Genomic DNA, 22,405 nt, shown 5'->3' with positions numbered 1-22,405 from the left:
ATATTGTGAAAAGGACTATACTACCCAAAGCAATCAACCGATTCAATGCAATCCCTATCAAATTACCAATGGCAGTTTTTACAGATGTAGAACAAAAAATTTTTAAATTTGTGTGGAGACACAAAAGACCCCGAATAGCCAAAGCAATCTTGAGGGGAAAAAAATGGAGCTGGAGGAATCAGGCTCCCTGACTTCAGACTATACTACAAAGCTACAGTAATCAAGACAATATTGTACTGGCACAATAACAGAAATATAGATGAATGGAACAGGATAGAAAACCCAAAGATAAACCCACACACCTATGGTCAACTAATATATGACAAAGGAGGCAAGGATATACAATGGAGAAAAGACAGTCTCTTCAATAAGTGGTGCTGGGAAAACTGCGCAGCTACACGTAAAAGAATGAAATTAGAACACTCAGTAACACCTTACACAAAAATAAACTCAAAATGGATTGAAGACCTAAATGTAAGACCAGGCACTGTAAAACTCTTAGAGGAAAACATAGGAAGAACACTCTGACATAAATCACAGCAAGATCTTTTGTGACCCACCTCCTAGAGTAATGGAAATAAAAACAAAAATAAGCAAATGGGACCTAATGAAAATTGAAAGCTTTTGCACAGCAAAGGAAGCCATAAACAAGATGAAAAGACAGCCCTCAGAATGGGAGAAAGTATTTGCAAATGAATCAATGGATGAAGGATTAATCTCCAAAATATATAAACAGCTCATGCAGCTCAATATTAAAAAAAACAAACAACCCAATCAAAAAATGGGCAGAAGACCTAAATGGACACTTCTACAAATAAGACATACAGATGTCCAAGAGGCACATGAAAAGCTGCTCAACATCACTAACTATTAGAGAAATGCAAATCAAAACTACAATGAGGTATCACCTCACACTGATTAGAATGGGCATCATCAAAAAATCTACAAACAGCAATGCTGGAGAGGGTGTGGAAAAAGGGAACCCTCTTGCACTGTTTGGTGGGAATGTAAGTTGATACAGCCACTATGGAGGACAGTATGGAGGTTCCTTGAAAAACTAAAAATATAATTATCATATGACACAACAATCCCACTACTGGGCATATACCCAGAGAAAACCATAATTCAAAAAGAAACATGCAACCCAATGTTCATTGCAGCACTATTTACAATAACCAGGTCATGGAAGCAACCTGAATGCCCATTGACAGACAAATGGATAAAGAAGATGTGGTACATATATACAATGGAATATTACTCAGCCATAAAAAGGAACGAAATTGGGTCATTTGTAGAGATGTGGTTGGACTTGTCATACAGAGTGAAGTAAGTCAGAAAAAGAAAAACAAATATCATATATTAACACATATATGTGGAATCCAGAAAAATGGTGAAGATGAACTTGTTTGCAAGGCAGAAATAGAGACACAGATGTAGAGAAGAAATGTATGGACACCAAGGGGGGAAGGCAGGTGTGGGGGTTCGTGATGGGATGAATTGGGAGGTTGGCATTGACACGTATATGCTGATGTGTACAAAATAGATAACAAATAAGAACCTTTTGTATAAAAAATTAAATTAAATTAAAAAAATTTTCATTGCTACTAGCGATAAAATCATGGGCTGGTCCCACCCAGACAGCAGTTCTTATGTATGGAATTCTATGAATAGAAATATTGCTTTGAAGTTAATAAAATAATCAAGAATCCTAGTACAAATGGAATTATACGTGCCCAGATGAACTGTAGTTCAGTTTTAAGTCAAAAAGACAATTGGCTTCTAAACAATTAATGTAATTGCTGTGCATTCTATCAATGAAAGCACTGCTCAGACTACATCCCAGCACATCCCCATTTCCACTTTCAAATGGAGTCTTTCCCAAAGAGGGCTTGGAAAACATTTTATATTGAATGAGGTCACTTCTTCAGACATTGTTAGAAAAATGAGACATGGGTAAAACACAGTCTGCTTGTTTTAAAGAAATACATGAAAGCTGCTATTAAAATGAGACTAGATTTACGGTTTTTATCTCCACAGGGCAAAAGCACCAAGGAAGAATGGAAATTAAAAGAACAAGAATACAGCTCAATATGAAGTTTGAACTGAGTTTGAGCTCAATATGTAGTTTCCAGTCTAACAAATGGAAAGATTCAAAGCTGGAATGGGCTTCCTATTCCCATGTGCCATCTCATGACAGAAAATGTTTGGGAAAAAGCTGGCTTCTCAACTGGCAGATCCCTAAACATTTTACATTTTGAAATATCTGATGCCTCGGAATTCCCTGGCAGTCCAGTGGTTAGGACTCTGTGCTTTCCCTTCTGAGGGTATGGGTTCAATCCCTGGTCGGGGAACTAAGATCCCACAAGCTGTGCAGCACAGCCAAAAAAAAAAAAAAAAAAAGAAAAGAAAAAAATCTGATGCCTGAATATATCTAATGACTACTTGTCCCAACAATTTAACAAAAGGAAAATTAGCTGTGCTATGTTTATGGTCATATTTGTCTTCTCCATAAGAATATCCCTTCTACGTCCATCTGCAACATTTCTTGGCTGAGACATCCATGATCCTAGACAGACTGCTAAGACTCTTTAAATGAAAGCAGGATGAGAGAAGAGAAAACACAGGATATTTCCACCATTCAGAGTGTTATAGAAGGTGCTGCCATGTTTCTTGTCACATGGATTCTGATCCTTACTTCCATGTGTTGCCCAAGTGGACCACTCACAACCTGGAGGAAATTTAAAATTTTCCCTCTTGATGCACTATGTTCAGACATGCTATGAAGATGGACATTCACAATCTCTCTGCATCTTGCACCTGGAACATGTCATTCAGATAAAAGTGCCACAAAAATATGTGCTTCCTGTGAGGCATTAAACAATTATTGTAAACTCCTTCCCACACACTCCATGAAGCATCTCTGCATCACACTCTTTCAGGTGGCTTGCATTATCAAGGCAATTAGAAGGAAAGGTAATCAAATTTCCCTGGGTCTCCCCCACCCCATAATACTTAGCCAGGAACAAGGACAATGAAGAGAGCTCCACCTCTTCTAGGAATTATTAATGTGAGAAACAGGCTGTACTCATTGTATGTTCTTGGGGGGAAACAACAATCTCTTTTTTGAATTCCACAGTGGAAAGCAATTTTAGATGCTTACAATGGGAGATGTTCAGTTGGGGCAGGGGAGGGGAACTATAGGAGAGAAACTATTTTTAAAAAAAGCCATTTCAGACTTAAAAATAATTTTAAAAGTATCTAACCCACGAATTATCTTGCAAACTTCCCCGGGTCATTTTGAAATAATAAAGCTAATGCAACAAGCATAGTGCCTGGCATGAAGGAAGTCATTTAAAATTATTATTTCCAAAAGATGCACACAGTCAAATAATTTTTAATTTGAAAATCTATCCTATTAGTAAAGAGCTCATCAAATATGCCATGCCTTCTCTTATTAAAATACTCCAGTATTTACAAACTTCACTTTCAATAAAACTTTATTTTGAATTCTGATCCCTCCTGAGTCAATTTACTCTTTTTTTCCCCCTTGGTAGAAACAAAGAGCAACTTATTACCATGTTGATTCGATAATCATTTATATCTTTCAAGAGAATTACATAGTATTTTTTGCTTTGCCTGTATTTACCTGACCTATGCAAGATAGCAAATAAAATTATATCCAAAAAAAGGGCAACTTTTGCAAAAAATCATGTTTCCATAAACTGTAACTTCATCCTATGAAGAAGTAATCATATGTGGATCTAACAAATAGGCAATTCAAGTGCAGAGTAGAAGTTACAATCCCACCAATTCAAACAAGGTCGCATGTAAATAAATTTTGCATGTTTAAAATTGAATGATACACTGCTAAAATCATCTTTTTAAACACACGTGACTTTTTGATAACACTAAAAACTAACATTTTTTGACTGAGATATAATTGCCATATAACATATTAGTTTCAGGTATGTAACATAATGATTCAATATTTGTATATAATGCAAAATGATCACCACCGTAAATCTAGTTAATATATCTAATTTCTTAATTAATTTAGCATTTATTACCAGGAATCATATAATCCATCACCCAAGAATTCAGGATAATTGTGTCTCCCCAGATAACCCAGACAGTCTTAAAAGATTTGAAAGATTAAAAATTAAACTATTTTCCCTGTAGCCACGTTTCACTCTATCACACAGAGTTTTCTTCCTTTTATTTGACAACAATCTCTTTGTTCTTAATTTAAGGTCCCTTTTCTTTATGTGGACACTGGAAATTCAGAAAGAGCTGTGTAATCATCAGCTATCATACAATAAACCAGATTTCCTAGAGCACTAGTACCAAGCCAAAACACTATCTTTTTTTCTCCAAATGGAAATCTCTCACAATCTTAAGTTTTTCTCTTTTTTAAACTTCATTTACTTTCATTATGCCCGTCTGAGCACTTCCCAGATTTTCTATATTTCCTATAAGTGCATTCAGAAATGAAAGTGTCTGATGTGTGTCAGGCTGGGTAACAACAGTAAATAGGCTGAAAGTGTTCTAGTCCCTGATGGAGCTTAGGTCCAGAAGAGGACCCCAAGGATACAAGAGCACTCTAAAATGCCCTGTAATTTAAAAGTTATAAACTGTAGAAGTATGAAAAGAGACTCACTTAAGTTTCCATTGCTAGTGTTCCAAAATAAAAATGCATTCTCTCATAAAGCCTGGAATTGTTTGACCTACTTCTGAACTCTGCCCTGCATCAATGTAATGGCATTCACATCTTAGCCAAAGATCTCCCAAATTTCTCACAAAATTATATATTTCTCTTGTTTTCCCTCCAAAGTCTGCTTGGTCTCATTCACTTTGCTAAATTGTAGTCTTTGTCTTCACACATCAATACATGGTTTTCCAATGAAATCATCCTGATACTGACTCACCATCAAAACTCCCATTTTTTAAAAGTTTTGTCACTATCTCTTCTACAGAACTCTCTCATTTATTTTCAAGTTGCAATCAGGAATGAGCAAAAATCAAAGAAAGCATTCAGCCAAAATTAGGTGCGACAGAAACCGTGAGACATGGCTATTTTTAAACAATAACACTAACTTCTAAATAAATATGTCAAATTAAAACACTACACAGTGGAAAATCAGAGGCTACCTTTCTCAGAATATTGGCCAAGATAAAGATTCATCTAGAGAATAAAGAAGTGTAATTTTTCCCTGTCTTACTTCCAAATCTTAGCATGTTCATGATTTTCTTGAAGTGGGCTACTTTGTTTACACAAAACACACTAAATTTGGAAGGAATTCTTTCTGCTTTAAAATGGGATATTGCAACCCAAAGCCACACTTAATATATTCAGTAATGGGTGACTAGAGCATTCTTGATTTTGAACTGTGTTGAAACAAATTATTACTAAATTTATAGACTCTACCCGTATATAAATAAGTTCATTTCGATATAGTCAGTTAAGTCAGTTTCATGAAGCACTTGACAAATAGTTCAATCTGGCCAGTATAATTAAATGAGAATATCTAATATTTATTTACTGTTTACTGGGCCAGGCACTGTTCTAAAACTCTCCATGTATTAACGCATTTAACCATAACCACAACCTTTAGAGGTAGGTATGATATATATACAGCTCTGTTTCACAAAGGGGCATGCAAGGTGAAGAGAAAAAAAATAACTCATCTGACATCACTCAGTGAATAAGTAGCCGAATCATGATTCCATCCCAGACAGTGTCTGTCTGACTTGGAGCCTGGGGTCAAAAGCTGCACGTCCCACCAGTTTCTCTCAAATGACAACTCTGACACTCTCTAAACTTAGGATTCCAACAAGCACAGCCTAACCCGGATTTTATAAATGTTAGCTGGGAAACAAAACCGTGGACCCAAATTGGCTTTCTCCTTAAAAAAAATAAAAATTTAAAAAAGAGAGAGGGAGCATTCTGAAATTGAGTTGAATGATAAATCATAGTCTCAGGAAAAGCTGAAAAAATTCCTGCTTTCCAACTTCAGCCGATCCTCACCGCCACTAAGCAATCATTCCATTCCACTTTTACTGACACACTAAAGCTAATGCTACACTTTGTTCAAGTCACCCCATATTCCTCATACCTGCCACTTTCGACAGAGATCATCTGCTAAAGCTGCATCAGCCTTCTTATTTTCAATATCAAACATTCTTTATCTTTACCTACCAACTTTTGGTTTAGTAATACTTCTGAGGAAAAAGCCAAATCCTGTTTGCTCTAAATTCCCCATGACCTGGTCAGAAACCTTCCATGAGTCACTGCTGTCAATAAGATAATATCTAAACCCAGCTACCTGAATTTGGGCTCTGCTAAAGTTTGATCCCCATGTACCTGTTCTTCCTTCATGTACAAATGCTCTGGTCCCCTGGCACTTGTCTAGACACAATTTCCTGAACGTGCTTGTCTTTTCTAGTCCTGGAACTGTGAGCAAAGGCTCAGGCTGTTCTCTCCACCAGAATGGCCTTCCACCCCTTTAGTGAGCCAACCACATCCTTCCTTTAGGAACAAGCCCATACCATTGGTATCCACTGTAACCCACAATGGTCCACTGTAACCCCATGCCCCGTCCTCATCTCCTACTACTCTCCCTACTACTCTCTGCGTTCCAGCCGTGCTCTCCTCCTTGCTGTTACTCAACTAGCCAGGCAAACTTCTGCTTCAGGACCTTCCTACTCAGAGTGGCTTCTTCCCTCAGGTATCATCAGAGATGCTTTTCTCAGCCACAGTTTTGGAACTGCATTTGCAACCCTCTTCACACACATATGCATACTCTCCTCTCCTCCATCCTTGGTTTATTTAGCACTTATCTCTATCACTATCCAACACAGGCATCCTTTACTTATTTATCTTACTAAGTAGAATATAAGTTCCATTAGGGTAGGGATTCCTGTTTGTTTTATTTATTTCTGAATAGGTAGTGCCTAAAGACTGTCTGACACACAATAAGTGCTCAATAGTTATTTGTGAAATGAATGAATGGATGAATAATTCCTTCTTATAACTCTCATTGTATACATTGTCTACACGATTTATTTAGCACTTACAATTATAAATTTGTAAATAATGAACTCTAGTTGATGATACGCTGAAGTCTTTAGGGATGAAGCATACTATTGTCTGCAGTTTGTGTTTCAATGTATCAAGATGGGGAATTCCCTGGCGGTCCAGTGGTTAGGACTCCACAGTTTCACTGCGGAGGGCCCGGGTTCCATCCCTGGTCGGGGCACTAAGATCCCACAAACCACATGGCATGGCCACAAAAACAAACAAACAAACAAACAAATAAATAATGTAGCAAAATGGTTTGATGGACGGACAGATAGAAAGATATGTGAAAAGCAAGTAGAATAAAATGTTAATTGTAGAACCTAGGTAGCAGTTATATGGGTATCCAATGTAGAAATATTTCAACTTTGTATATGCTTGAAAATTTTGATAATAAAATTTGAAGCAAAATATAATACCTTAGAAAGGCCTTTTTTGACTATATAAACTCACTTGCCCACCAATTGTTCTCTATCACTTCCCTATATTTTATTTTTTTCACAGCATTTATCACTAGTCGATATTGTGTTGATTATCTTTTTGCTTCCTGTTGCCTATTTACTTTCCCCATCAGCATGCAAGCTCCCTGGGAACCATCATCCACCATGTCCTCTGCTGTTTGCCCATCACCTAGAATACTGCCTGGAACACACTCAGTGTTTAATAAGTAAGTAAGTAAATCAATGAATAGATGCCTCATGAGACTGCTTATTATATTACTTATCAGTTTATACGTGAATGTCTGCTCCTTTCCAAACAGACTATCAGTTCCTTGAAAATGAAACTTTTAATAGCTTTCTTAATATTAATCGAAGTTTCAGGTACACAATAGAGGCTCAAATTCTCATATTAAAAAATAATCTATGGATAGGTCAGTACTATAAAACTGCATAATAAAGATTTTTTAATACATTATCATGTTTCTCCATATCTGTAAAATGGGAAGCATTGAACACTTCTGGGTAAAAATAGTCAAGTGAAAAATAAGATCTTCTTTCTAGAGCACAGAATTTTATAAATTAAAAAGTATTTAGAGATAAGTTAAGGGAGGGACTACCCTAGTGGTCCAGTGGTTAAGACTGTGCACTTCCACTGCAGGGAGCACGGGTTCCATCCCTGGTCTGGGATCTAAGATTCCACATGCCTCCCAGTATGCCTCCCCCCAAAAAGTTAATGGAAGCCTTCATTTTAGAGATGAAGCAAATAAGACTCAGAGAGAAAGAATGACAACTCAGACACTCTAGAGGGAGGTTAGTAACAGACAAAATGAGAGCCCAGGTCTCCCGGTTCCCAGTTTCTACCCTGAGTGGGTAGAGCAGGACCCTGGGAATCTGGCAATTTCCACTTGGAGGCTCCTGTTCTTTCTCCAGCTGGCTCCTGGCCACAGAAATCCCTCTATGTTGACTCAGTATGAACTTTTGGATGACAAAACTTTGAAGGAGTTTTTGCTAATAATGTCTTGGCTTGAAGCATAAGTCCTTTCTTTGCCAAACTCAAGTGGTCTTTTTATTATATCAGGTTGCCTTAACCATCTCCAAGAACTGTTTATAAATCTCCTCTCCCACATGATTCCCTCGCAACTCGTTTTCTCTTATAACCTCCGTGGACACTGTAGACAAAAGACAGTCCTCCTCTGAAAGATGGGGATTCAGGGATGAGGAGGGGCTGGATGGCTTGCTTAGGACACGCCACATGGTCTGAGGGACAAATGTGGGGTCTCCCCAACCAGCCATTATGCATTTACTTTTCTCCCACTACCATCACAGGTCACCAACTCAAAGAATTGTCATTCAGATGAAAACTACAAAGGACTCTTGAAAACAGTGTAATGAAAGAAAGCTGTTTGGCCAACTGTTTTCTCAAGCACACTAAAGAAAATAATTATGTAAGCTACTTTAAATTCAGGAATGTAGAAAGCCTTTTTTAGAGCCCCAGGGTTACACACCTAAGCATAGGAAATGACAGGAGGAGAGGAAAGGCATGTTTTCCTACAGTATCTTCTCTTAAAATCAGTCTTTGTGTCATAGACTGAAGGGCAGAAAAAAAACATTATATTTCAGAAAGGCCAACTGTGCTTATGAAGCCCTCAACAAGGGTTTATTGAGAACCAATCCTAGCAACATGCCATAGGTGAGGTCTGCGGATGTTATAACATTGAGCCACTTCTCTCTATCCCACTGCTCACCAATATGTACTTGCCAAGCCACGTAACTTGTCATGCCCCAACTTGTTTTATTGTTTCAAAACTCCATGCCTTTGCAGTTTCTACTAGAAACTAGAACGCTCATAACTGCTTTTCTGCCTACTGAAATTCTATTCTTCACAAACATTTATATACTGCTTAATATGTACCAGGCAATAAGCATTATATGTATGTAAAGATACACCTATGTGAGTAGTATATATATTACTATAATCAATTATTGTTATATATTTTATATGTAATGTTATATACTTAATATATAAACTAAGTAATATATAATCATATGTTATATAAAATTATATGTTATAATTAAATAATTACATCTAAATATATTTAAATGTAATATACATTATACTCTATAATTATATGGATATATTATATATAAATATAACTAACTCATGTAATCATAATGATTCTCCTATGAGATATAATCTCCACTTTACAGATGAGCAAATTGAGATTCAGAGGAACTAAGTGATTTCCCCAGGATGAAACAAATGGTAAGAAACAGAGCTGGGATTTAAACACCAAACAACCTGGCTTCAAATGACAAGGTATTAACCACTATGTTCACTGTTCGACCTGCTCAAAATCATCTACTGATATGGAGCCATCTCTGGCCTCCTCTCACAACGTAATCTTTCTTTATTCTGTCTTCCTCCTGCACTCTGAACACACCTCATTGATACTTATCTTACTGTGTAGTGGTTTCTTTTCATCACATGTAACTCCCTATGTTCATTTCCTTTTCCAACCCCTACCTCACCTCCACCCCAGATGAAGATAATTGAGGGAAGAGCTTCCTGTACCATATTCTTCTTTATGTGCCTTGAACACAACACCATGGTTGGTAGACTCCAATAAACGTTTGAAAGAAGAATGAATGAAATAACTTTAAAAGAGGTAAACAGAAATGTGGGCAGTGTATCTCTTAGCACTGGATAGAAAACATATAGAAGACATGCTTCCTGGAGCAGCTAAAGGTATCAGCAGGGAGTATGTGACTGGAGTGTCCTCAAGGCAACTGAGTCACTCTGATTACATGAACTGGTCAGGGTCCTTTGGGCTTAAGTCAGTTTCTAAATAGGTATATACTCATGGAATAAATATAAACTATGTATTAGGTCTGTAATTAGGCATGCATAACCAGTATTCCAGTTTCCTGACCAGGAGTTGAGTCTGAACAGTTTAGATGATTCAGTCCCAATGAACAACACATAATTATCATGGTGGTTCAGGAAGAGGTCATATGGGATGCTAACAGTTAGGAAAGGAGGTAGGAGTTAAGGGATAAGGAGATGTGGGTGAGGGGAGAGATTTGAAAATCATTCCAAGGAACAAAAACACCAAGCTGTTCCCAAAAAGAAGAAAGTAATACATTAACCAGTTTTCTGAATCCTGGTCTACCAGTTGCTTACATTTCTCACTATAAACTACTACACTAGTTTCCTGTAAAATTCAGAATGCAATGTTTGCTCTGTATAAATAATTTCTCTAGGGTTTTATTAATCTTAAATAAATTATTGAAATTTCAGAAATGCAGCAAACCTAAGAAAAGAATGAAAAGAAAGAAAAGAAAGAAAGAAAGAAAGAAAGAAAGAAAGAAAGAAAGAAAGAAAGAAAGAAAGAAAGAAAAAGAAAGAAAGAAAGAAGGAAGGAAGGAAGGAAGGAAAGGAAGAAAGACTAGGAAGGAAGCAAAGGAAGGATTTCCAAACATTAAGCTGCAACTTTCCAGGTTAAATAGATTTTATCTGACATAAGGTTGAATAATAATTCGTTGTGCTGCTTACTTGGTTGAAAATAAAAGGAACCTCTTTCTTCTCTCCCACTTTCATAGAAGATATGGGAAATATTGTTGTCCCGAGCGTTTCATCCATGACGTAATTGGCATCCATCAACGTGATCTATAGAGAGTAAAAGGTAGAGCAGAGGTATCAAATTTTTCTGGAATCTTTGGAAATTATATCTATAATCTCCATCACACTTAAAAAATGAAAGTTCTCAAGTGATATTTAACAGTCATTTGAAATCCTCAATATTCAACTGGTAACAATACTATATCTTTTGTGTCTGAATGCCACATTTGCTTCTAACATAATAATGAATTTTTCACTTTCCTGATTGACATTATCATACTTTGAAAAATGAAACTTTATCCCCTCTTCAGGGAAACGCTATTTTTGGAATATGAGAAAGAAATTAATGTAGAAAATCTATGCAACTATTTTGGAAAAGATCTATGTGAACTTATTTTAAAGCTAATTATTTGAACTTTAAGCTAATAAAGTTAATTTATTTTAAAGTCCTAATCAATTGACAATATTTTTATTCTATTGTACTTGGATCCTCCTCTTTCTAACAGAACGAATATTTTCTCCAAAGCATGTGAGGAGGATAACAGATTCTTCCCAGCCCCACCTAGCTCCTGTATTTCCCACTGGACACTCACATAGCTTGATGTGCAGTAGCTAGAAGCTCATCTACCATATACTGCACAGCTGGACTCCAACTACATCAAACTGAGAAGAATGAAGGCAGTGAGGGGACAAACTCAAGCATCAACCTCAACATGATAATGGCCATCTCATTGTCCCCAAATGACTCACTTACCTCCAAAACATTGTCCTGATTAGGATCCAAAATAAATTCAAAGGTCTCATTCCACACAGGGTTTATGTCATTATTGAAGTGTTTTGTTCTCTTCCTGCTGTCAGGGGTTGAGGAGATGAAAAGTTCCACATAGGGGTCTGGAGTGTCAACTACAGACAGTAAACACAAATGAGAAGGGGGAAAAATGTGATCAATTCCTAATTTGTTTTTATTAATATGTGTTATCAGATTATTTTCAATGAATCTGCAATAACATATTCAAAATGTCTGAGACAAAATGATATATAATAGAACGGCATAGGTTATATACTGTTTACATATTATGTCCCTGCACTTCCCAACAGTCCTGTGAGAGGGAATCATTTATTGGTACTTTATTCAGAATTCCTCTGTCTACCTAGAGGGCATGTTCACTGCAATCAACAACTCAGTCCAACTGCTAGACAACGATAACAATCTCACTCAGCTAACCACAGCATAACCGTCACCCCAGGACTACGATGGCAACAAGATCATGAGTTCAGGATCATCATGATTGTTTATATTAGAAAAAAATTAACCTACTGTGTTATTTGCCAAACAAAATAATGAAAGTCGGTGTGGCATAAGTATTGCTTGTAGTTATAAGGCTGACTTGTATGGTTGTACAGGTTTGTGCGCTGAAGAACTCTAAAGGGAGGCATTTACATTAGTAGTCAACAAATAGTTCTCTATTTATTATGGTGGTATTCAATAAGATGGAAGTGGGCATCTCAAGGAAGTGACAGCTTTTTCTGTTACACATAAAGATCCCCTGAGGGCATGATATGGGTGCCATTTTATTTATTTATTTATTTTAAACATCTTTATTGGAGTATAATTGCTTTACAATGGTGTGTTAGTTTCTGTTTTATAACAAAGTGAATCAGTTATACATATACATATGTTCCCATATCTCTTCCCTCTTGTGTCTCCCTCCCTCCCACCCTCCTTATCCCACCCCTCTAGGTGGTCACAAAGCATGGAGCTGATCTCCCTGTCCTATGTGGCTGCTTCCCACTCGCTATCTATTTTACGTTTGGTAGTGTATATATGCCCATGCCACTCCCTCACTTTGTCCCAGCTTACCCTTCTCCCTCCCCATATCCTCAAGTCCATTCTCTAGTAGGTCTGTGTCTTTATTCCCATCTTACCCTTAGGTTCTTCATGACCTTTTCTTTTTTTCCTTAGATTCCATATATATGCGTTAGCATACAGTATTTCTTTTTCTCTTTCTGACTTACTTCACTCTGTATGACAGACTCTAGGTCCATCCACCTCACTACAAATAACTCAACTTCTTTTCTTTATATGGCTGAGTAATATTCCACTGTATATATGTGCCACATCTTCTTTATCCATTCATCTGTTGATGGACACTTAGGTTGCTTCCATCTCCTGGCTATTGTAAATAGAGCTGCAATGAACATTTTGGTACATGTCTCTTTTTGAATTATGGTTTCCTTAGGGTATATGCCCAGTAGTGGGATTGCAGGGTTGTATGTTAGTTCTATTTTTAGTTTTTTCAGGAACCTCCATACTGTTCTCCATAGTGGCTGTATCAGTTTACATTCCCACCAACAGTGCAAGAGGGTTCCCTTTTCTCCACACCCTCTCCAGCATTTACTGTTTGTAGATTTTTTGATGATGGCCATTCTGACCGGTGTGAGATGATATCTCATTGTAGATTTGATTTACATTTCTCTAATGATTAATGATGTTGAGCATTCTTTCATATGTTTGCTAGCAATCTGTATATCTTCTTTGGAGAAATGTCTATTTAGGTCTTCTGCCCGTTTTTGGATTGGGTTCTTTGTTTTTTTCATATTGAGCTGCATGAGCTGCTTGTAAATTTTGGAGATTAATCCCTTGTCAGTTGCTTCATTTGCAAATATTTTCTCCCAATCTGAGGGTTGTCTTTTGGTCTTGTTTATGGTTTCCTTTGTTGTGCAAAAGCTTTTAAGTTTCATTGGTCCCATCTGTTTATTTTTGTTTTTATTTCCATTTCTCTAGGAGGTGGGTCAGAAAGGGTTTTGCTGTGATTTATGTCATAGAGTGTTCTGCCTATGTTTTCCTCTAAGAGTTTGATAGTGTCTGGCCTTACATTTAGGGCTTTAATCCATTTTGAGTTTATTTTTGTGTATGGTGTTAGGGAGTGTTCTAATTTCATACTTTTACATGTACCTGTCCAGTTTTCCCAGCACCACTTATTGAAGAGGCTGTCTTTTCTCCACTGTATATTCTTGCCTCCTTTATCAAAGATAAGGTGACCATATGTGCATGGGTTTATCTCTGGGCTTTCTATCCTGTTCCATTGATCTATATTTCTGTTTTTGTGCCAGTACCATACTGTCTGGGTGCCATTTTAAATAGAAAGGAACAACTGCAAATAATGGAGCTATTTAAATTTCCTCCCACTATACACATACTTAACAACAAGGCAACTGACCCTGAATGTGGAAATATTGATTACTCCCCCTTTTTTTGTTAATATATCTTTTTTTGAGTATAATTTATTCACAATACCATGTCAGTTTCTGTTGCACAACAAAGCAAATCAGCCATATGCATACACATGTCTCCACATCCCCTCCCTCTTGAGCCTCCGTCCCATCCTCCCTATCCCACCCGACTAGGTCATCGCAAAGCACCGAGCCGATCTCCCTGTGCTATGCTGCTGCTTCCCACCAGCCAGCTGTTTTACATTCGGTCGTGTGTATATGTCAGTGCTACTCTCACTTCGCCCCAGCTTCCCCCTCCCACCCCATGTCCTCAAGTCCATTCTCTATGTCTACTCTTTATTCCTGCCCTGCAACTAGGTTCATCAGTACCTTTTTTTTTGTTTGTTTTTTAGACTCCATATAGGTGCTTTAGCATACGGTATTTGTTTTTCTCTTTCTGACTTGCTTCACTCCCTTTTAATGGCTCCTTTGAATACTTCATCTGACAGCATTGCATATACTATATTTTATAAAGGAAACTACACATCTATCTGTCTTTTCCTACAAGACTGTCAACAATTTGAGGTTAAGAACCAAGTCTTACTCATCTTTATATCTTCAGAACCTAACAACTATCACAATATTTAAGGTCTCCTCACTTAAAGACTCAACTTTTCTCTTTAACACATCCTTTCACATGTGGCCATTACAACTCATAACCACAAAAACCAACCATCAAGTGATGCCTGATAGGATCTCTGTTGAGTACTTCACATACATGAGTCTCATTCTAATCTCACAAGAACACTATAAGGTAAGTGCTTTTAGTGTTGAGACAGCAAGAACTGAGAGATGTTAAGCAATCTGTCCAATATCACACAGCTAGTAAGTATCAGAGCAAGATGGGACTGCAACAATTATCCTCTCAATGACATCATGCTCCTAAGTGCTAAAGATGTGATCATAAGGTATGGCTTGTTATGGAAAGAGGAGATGGAAAAGAGCTTTGGAGAAGAAGAGGAAGGGAGATAAGCAGGAAGAAAAGAGGAGGGAAGGGGTAAGGATGGAAAGAAAGAGAGGAAGAGAGAGAGGTGCAGAGGTTCATAAAAAAAGATACAAAAATTGAAAACAAAGGAAAAGCAAAAGTAATAGTTCTTAAATGATTGGCTTTCAAAGAATATTTTTAAAAAGTAATTTTAAAAATATACTTTGTCCTTTCACCGTAGTTACGGTCAAATAATGTAATCAATGTCCTTCACAGCTCTTCTATGTGGTCATCAGATTTTTTAAGTGGGCTTTTTTATTGTTAAGTGGGAAGATCTACAAATGAGGTATTAGCATTTGGGATTGTCTTTTAGTTCATTCTTCCACTTGCAGCTTATGCATCATTGGTCAAGGACAGGGGAGTGTCAAAAGTGAGAGTGCAAGGTACATGCCTAGGGAAAATTAACCACCACACATTTCAGGGCCTCTCGCCTTCTGAGATGGCCCACACTCTGTCTGTGGAGTGTGTTTTCCCCCAAGGCCCTTCTGACCTCATTGTGTCTATGGAATGTGTATCTCTCTAAATAAACCTACAAGAAAGAAAGGAAGGAAGGAAGGGAGAAAGAAAGAAAAGAAAAGAAAAGAAAAGGAAAGATAAGAAAAGATAAGAAAAAAGATAAATGTCTAGGGTTCTGATTAAAAATACAGACCCTTGACCCACATCCCATAAGGCCCATAATCAGGAGATCTGTAGTGGGACTAGGGATCTGCATTTTTCAACAATTATTCTAGTTGATCTGATGTAGGTCATGTTCTGTTCACACTTTTGATATCTTATTTTAGGAGGAAATAGCTAGTTATTCCCATTTCATTTATTTCTTCATATTGAGATCTAATTGCTATATAACATCGTGTAAGTGTAAGCTATACAATGCATTGGTTTGATACATTTACATATAGCAATTTCTAACTCAATGCTTTTCTCTCTCAGTGGGACCATGGAAGAAAAATTAGAAAACAAAAGACTTGGTAGGAAGGATGGCAAGAGGAAGTGGGCCAAAGAAGAGAAGGACATGCTACCAGGAGACCCAACTCACTCCTCAACCAAGAGATGACTGTTCCTTTTCCTTAACCATGTTTCTGCCACGTCTCCAGTACTCGGAGTCTCAAACCACAAATATAACTACATGTTTAGAATAGCAGGTAGTAGAAGACTATAAAGAAAAATATTTTTCTTTTTTTGAGTGGAGGTAGATATGTGCTTTTAAAGAGAATATTCAATGGCACTTCACAATAAATGTAGAAAAATAAAAATGTAGCCCTTCCTCATCTCAGAAGGCTGGTTCTTTCTTACGGGATTAATGCTCTTTTATATGTTTTCCCCCAAATATTAGAAAACACAAAACCAAGCAAAAGCTAATCTAGAAAACAAAAAGTGTGCCAGGAAGGAGAAGCATGCAGATGGTAAACATCATTCATTCATTCAACAAATATTTGGGTGCCTACTATATGCCAGGAACTGCCCATCAAGAAGCAGTTTGGTCAGCACATCTATGTTACTTGACTTGGATCACACAGCTGCTGAGTGTGGAAGCTGGAATTATATTTGTTCTGAGGAACTGCCTGCCCTGGGAACCACCCCTTTAAGGACCATTATGACAGTTTGCACAAAAAAGCATCCCATGGACTCCTACTTGTTCCAAAAAATAGCCCACCACAAAAAGCCCTTGCCTCTAACTCAGAACAATCCTTCCTCTATTGAAATATTCTAACTTGCTTGTTTATACCTTTGCAGCCAAAGACTACCAAATGTATTTAAAGACCAAAGATCATTTCCAAAAATCTCACCTTAATAGAACGCTTGCAGATCACTGATTTTCTCAGGAGTTCCTCTTTTTAATCTATAGCACTTACACTCGCTCTTCTAACACCTTGGAAGTCTTGCCAAAACACAGCAAATAGGTTCACTTGCTGCAAGTTTATGAATACATAGCCTTTGTTAATTGTGTCAAAAAAAGAAAAAAAAAAAAAGCAGTTTGGCTTGGCTTGGATAGGAAGCCAAACACGAAAGTGCAGATTTGAAATATGGAAGTGAGTCAAATGCTAATAGCCTAATTTTAGAGGCAAGAGTAAATGGAAGACAAGCAGATACACTCCACCAATGACTAATAACTCAGTCACCCAGGTTATTACACACACATAAAGTCAAATCGTAGGTGGATAAATGGCCTTTTGAGGCTTAATCTTCATTTGAATCTTTGAACAAGAGGAAGGACAGGTTTTCTTGGGTCAAACAAGAAAGAGAAAGTAGAAAGTAAAGTTCCTTGGGAGGAACCAGATAGGGACAGGATGCAGCAAATTGAAGTGGTATAAGTCAACCAGAGATATTACCATCTTCTCAGCCATTTTGGACTCTCAGTGGGTCATATGCTTTTCCAAATTCTAACTGACAAAATAATAAAGAAATTACCATACAGCAAGATGCCAACCCTATGTTTATATGCCAAAACATCAACAGACTTCTTTTAAAAATTGGAATCCAGTTCAAAGCTGTCATTTTAGATTCTTATTTTTACTTAAAAAAAAAGTCAATACTCTAAAATTTTTCTCAAGACTGGTGGTTTTTCTAGTTTCTCCTCTTGCTTCATTAATAAGAGACACCAAAGGGTGCTAAACAGTGGAAAACCACTGACAGCTGTAAACTGTGATACTGCAATCTGCATCATGGCTAATCTTTGCAAGTTAAGAAACAGCTGTAGCAGTGGTAGACACCACAGGATGAAAAGAAGTTTTAAGAAGCTATTTTAAAACTGGATTAAGATAATCACATATCTCTGCTCAGTTTTTTTTTAACATAATCTATAATCTTCATTGGCATGGTAGCGCGTGGAAGCTTTGAAAGGGGAAAGCAGTCCATTTTGACAGCAAAACTTAGCCCGATGCTTTAGAGAAGTTCCTAGAAATGCACTGAGGGAAAAAAAAAAAAAAGGGAAACACAGGAAAAGAAATTTTTTTTTCTCGCCTTTGTACTTATTTCATGCCTCTGTGAATTAATGCCTATAGGGTAACTGGGTGTTGAGTCACTGATTCAGCTTCATCTTGATTAGCTCCAGCGAAAACAGGTGGTAAGGTAAAGATATAATGTGTGGGTAAAGACTTACATCTTATCCTTTTATCTAACTCGTGACTAACAAAAATGTTGGGGGTGTGGGATAAAGATCTGATGCGTGTAGACATGAAACGAGAGGCACCACAAATAGCTTCAGAGTTCCTGGGTTATAAAACTTCTTATAAATTTCAGTAGCTGAAGGAGCGCCCGCCTAAAGTCATAACAGGTCCATCTGTCATTTTGGCTTTGTCTGAGTAATATATTATATGATTCATCACAGGAGCTGGTGGCAGCTTCTGAACTCCAAGTTCGATTTTAAATATGCTCCATTTGCTTACTTATATCCACTTTGCTCAGTAGCAACTTAAATCCTTTGTTTCAAATAGAGATGACCCATAACCTGTTACAATTCATGCGATATACAGCAAAAGAAAACCCAAAGGAAAAGTCCTCCAAAATCCACAGTCAAAATATCCTATTCTGAATAGCTATGGTCCACTGATGATGAGCATAAAGCAGTGTTTTCCAAAACATAGTCCACTAGAGTATCTTCACAGTATCATCTGGAGTATTAAAAATGCAGACATCCTGCATTTTCAGTCTTCCACGACGGCTTGGAAATCTGCATTTTTAACAACTTGACCAGACGATATTTATGCACACAAGTTTGAAAAATGGGATTTAAAGTATATTATGACAATCAAATACAGAACAATGGTATAATAACACCCACAGTAAAGTAGAAACATTTTGGCATTGAGAAGTCAACAGACTTCGTCGTGGATATTCTGCTTATGGACTATATTAAGCACAATCCAGTAATTCACGTCTGTTTCTCTTAAGCCATTAAACACATTTTCAAGTGACCACATGAAAACATATCCAAGAATAAAGTATATGTGGGTGCGTGAGTTAGCAATCTATTTAAGGTGATGGACTGATATTCAAGTGTTCCGCTTCATTATCACCAAAGTAAGAATGCCATAGTAAGACCAAAAATTAAATGATAATTTGTTGAAAGAATGCCTCTGAATACTATTTTCCAATGTGGTCACTCCTTTAAATGTTTATGATTTAGTGATAATGATAATTACACGGTGAACTTAAAGCTTTTAAACATAAAGGCTGAAAAACTTAAATGTTTTATGATTGCCAACTTTTTCACTATCCCTGCCCTATGCCAACAGAGTTGCTGGTATAAACCCTAGGAAAGTGATGGTTAGCCTCACTATAAATGTATGAATTTCAGTAACAGTTTAGTTCTTTTCTTAATGTAACATTTTTATTGAAGGATAAGATACATGCAGAAAAATTAGATGATTGTAACCATACAGTTTGTTGAATTTTCATAAAATGAACTCGCTCAGGATACCACCACCCAGATCAAGATATAGAACATTGCCAGCACTCCAGAAGCGTTCCTCACCTCCTTCCAGAAGGGTGACCACTACCCTACCTTCTACCACCAAATAATATTTTTACCTGTTTTTTATCTTTATATAAATAGAATCAAGAATAGTATATACTCCTGGGTCTGGCTTATTCTGCTCACCATTAAGTTTGTAAGATTCATCCATGTTGGCATGTGCAGAATAACACATTAATTATTAATGTAAACTGTTTCACTGTGTGAGCATTCCATAAAATATTTATCCATTCCACTGTTAGTAGATATATGGATTGTTTCTAGTTTGGGCTATTACTAATGGTGCTGCTATGAACATTCTTGTACATGGCATTTGGTGCACACATTTTTATGTTTCTGTTGTGAAATTCCTAAGAATGGAATTACTTGGACATGGAATTATTATGCCATTGTACACCCTGATGTTAATATTTACATGGTAGCAATCATTCTTAGTATTTAATAGTCAGTTTTGTAATTTAAACATCCGGTGGATATGTAATGGTATCTCAGTATGGATTTAATTCACACATCTTGGATGACTACATGAGGTTGTATATTTCTTTATGTGTTTGTTTTTTTTTTTTTTTTTTTGCGCGGTACGCGGGCCTCTCACTGTTGTGGCCTCTCCCATTGCAGAGCACAGGCTCTGGACGTGCAGGCTCAACAGCCATGGCTCATGGGCCCAGCCGCTCCACAGCATGTGGGATCTTCCTGGACCAGGGCACGAACCCGTGTCCCCTGCATCGGCAGGCAGACTCTCAACCACTGCGCCACCAAGGAAGCCCTCTTTATGTGTTTTTATTGGATAGTCTCTTGAGTGAAAAGCATACTCAAGTCTTTTGTCCATTTTTTTTTGTTAGATTGCCTGTTTTTTTTAATTGATTTATAGAGTGCTTTACATATTCTGGATATGAGTCCTTTGAGAGACACATATATTACAAATATATTTTCCCAATCTGAGGTTTATCTTTTCACCACTTTAATGATATTTTTGATAAAAAGAAATGCCTAATTTTAATATAGTCCAGTGTATCCACCTGTTTCCTTATGATTCATGCTTTTTTCCTTTTGCTTAAGAAAACTTTAGCTATTCCAATGTCATAAAATTGTCTGCACTGACTTCTCCAAAAAATCTCCTTTGCTTTACTGTTTACCTTTATATCTAAAATGCAATTAGAATTAATTTCTGTGTAAAGTGTGAGATAGGTGTGAAGATTCTTTATATAAATATATAAGTACATATATATATGTGTACATATATATATATATATATATATAAAACCAATAAACTCGGCATAATTTATTGGAAATGCTGTCTTTAACCCTAATACTACAATATAAACATTTTATTAATCAAGTAGTCATACACATCTGTTTCTGGACTTCCAGACTTTCTGGTTTATTCATTTAAGCTTGCACCAATTCCACACTCTCTTAATTATCATAGTTTTATAATAAATCTTGACATCAGGTAGTATAAGTCCTCTAATTTTTTCAACTTCTTCAGAATAATTTTGACAGTTATTTTATTTCAGCACTTCAAAAATGTCATTCTGTTATCTTATGGCTTCTATCTGTTCTGGTGAGGAATTTACTTTCAGTCTTTTGCTTTGTTGAATATATTGTTTTTCCTCTGGATGCTTTTAGGATTTATTTTCTTTGTCTTTAGTTTTCAGCAGTTTTACTGCAATATGCACAATATTAGTATTTTTTGTATTTATCCTTGTTAATAACACAGCATTTTTATCAGTTACAGAAAATTCTCAGCCATTATCTCTTCAAATATTACTTCTGCCCCAATCTCCTTCTCTTCCCCAGTGTTTTATTTAAATTTTGCCCAGATATTCCTTATGCTTTAATTCTATATTTTATTTCATTTTTTGTTCTCTGTATTTGAGCCTGGATACTTTCTACTGACCTATTCAGTTTACTAATTCCCTCTCTTCAACTGTCTCCAAACTATGGCAAACCCATCTACTGAGTTTCAATTTTCACTTATTGTGTTTTTAATTCCAAATTTTCCATTTGCTTCTTTTCTATATAACTGGTTCCCTGGTAAAATTCTCCACCTTGCCATCTATTTTCTTGAACATATTAATCTTAGTTATTTTAAAGTCCATATCCAATACTTGGGGAATCTATTTATTTTTCTTGATCTTACTTTTTTGGTCTACCTGGAAATTCTTGACTGAATGCCAGAACTTTTCATGAAAAATTGTTCCGGAGCTAGACCTACCTCATCTTATTCTCCAGCAGGCAGTGTGAATGGGATGGATCTACTCAGTTTAATCAAAAATTGAATTGACTTAAATCTTTGTAAAATTTAGTCTACATCTTATTCACTCCCACCCAAAACTTTTCAACTGAGAGCCTGGGGTGTTTTCTAGGCCCCTTTTATTTGGCAGTTCTGATACCCAATTTTTTCCCCTCTTAGCACTGTGAGACTGCCAATAACTCTTCTTTGCTTTTCTTGTATTTTACATTTGCTTCTTAGTCTGTTGCCCTGCACAGGTTACGAATTTGGCTCCTGCACATGGTGAAGGCACTGACTTGCAAG

At 36.8% G+C, this 22,405-nt stretch overlaps 1 protein-coding gene across 2 annotated transcripts in view; it reads right to left on the bottom strand.

Annotated features, from left to right (window-relative positions):
- PLA2G4A (phospholipase A2 group IVA) overlaps nt 1-22,405 on the bottom strand; it is a 159,112-nt gene that overhangs the window by 76,658 nt on the left and 60,049 nt on the right. For both annotated transcript variants that reach the window (XM_081225468.1, XM_081225469.1), the window contains exons 4-5: nt 11,889-12,037; nt 11,069-11,182 (exon numbers count right to left, since the gene is read on the bottom strand). In XM_081225468.1, the coding sequence (XP_081081594.1) occupies nt 11,069-11,182; nt 11,889-12,037 (263 nt within the window). The remainder of the gene's footprint in view (nt 1-11,068; nt 11,183-11,888; nt 12,038-22,405) is intronic.

Source organism: Mesoplodon bidens (genome assembly GCF_964165515.1).
Source record: "Mesoplodon bidens genome assembly, chromosome: 2".
Lineage (NCBI taxonomy): Eukaryota > Metazoa > Chordata > Mammalia > Artiodactyla > Ziphiidae > Mesoplodon > Mesoplodon bidens.
Note: the sequence above shows the minus strand (reverse complement) of the source record. Positions and strands in the feature narration are given on the sequence as shown.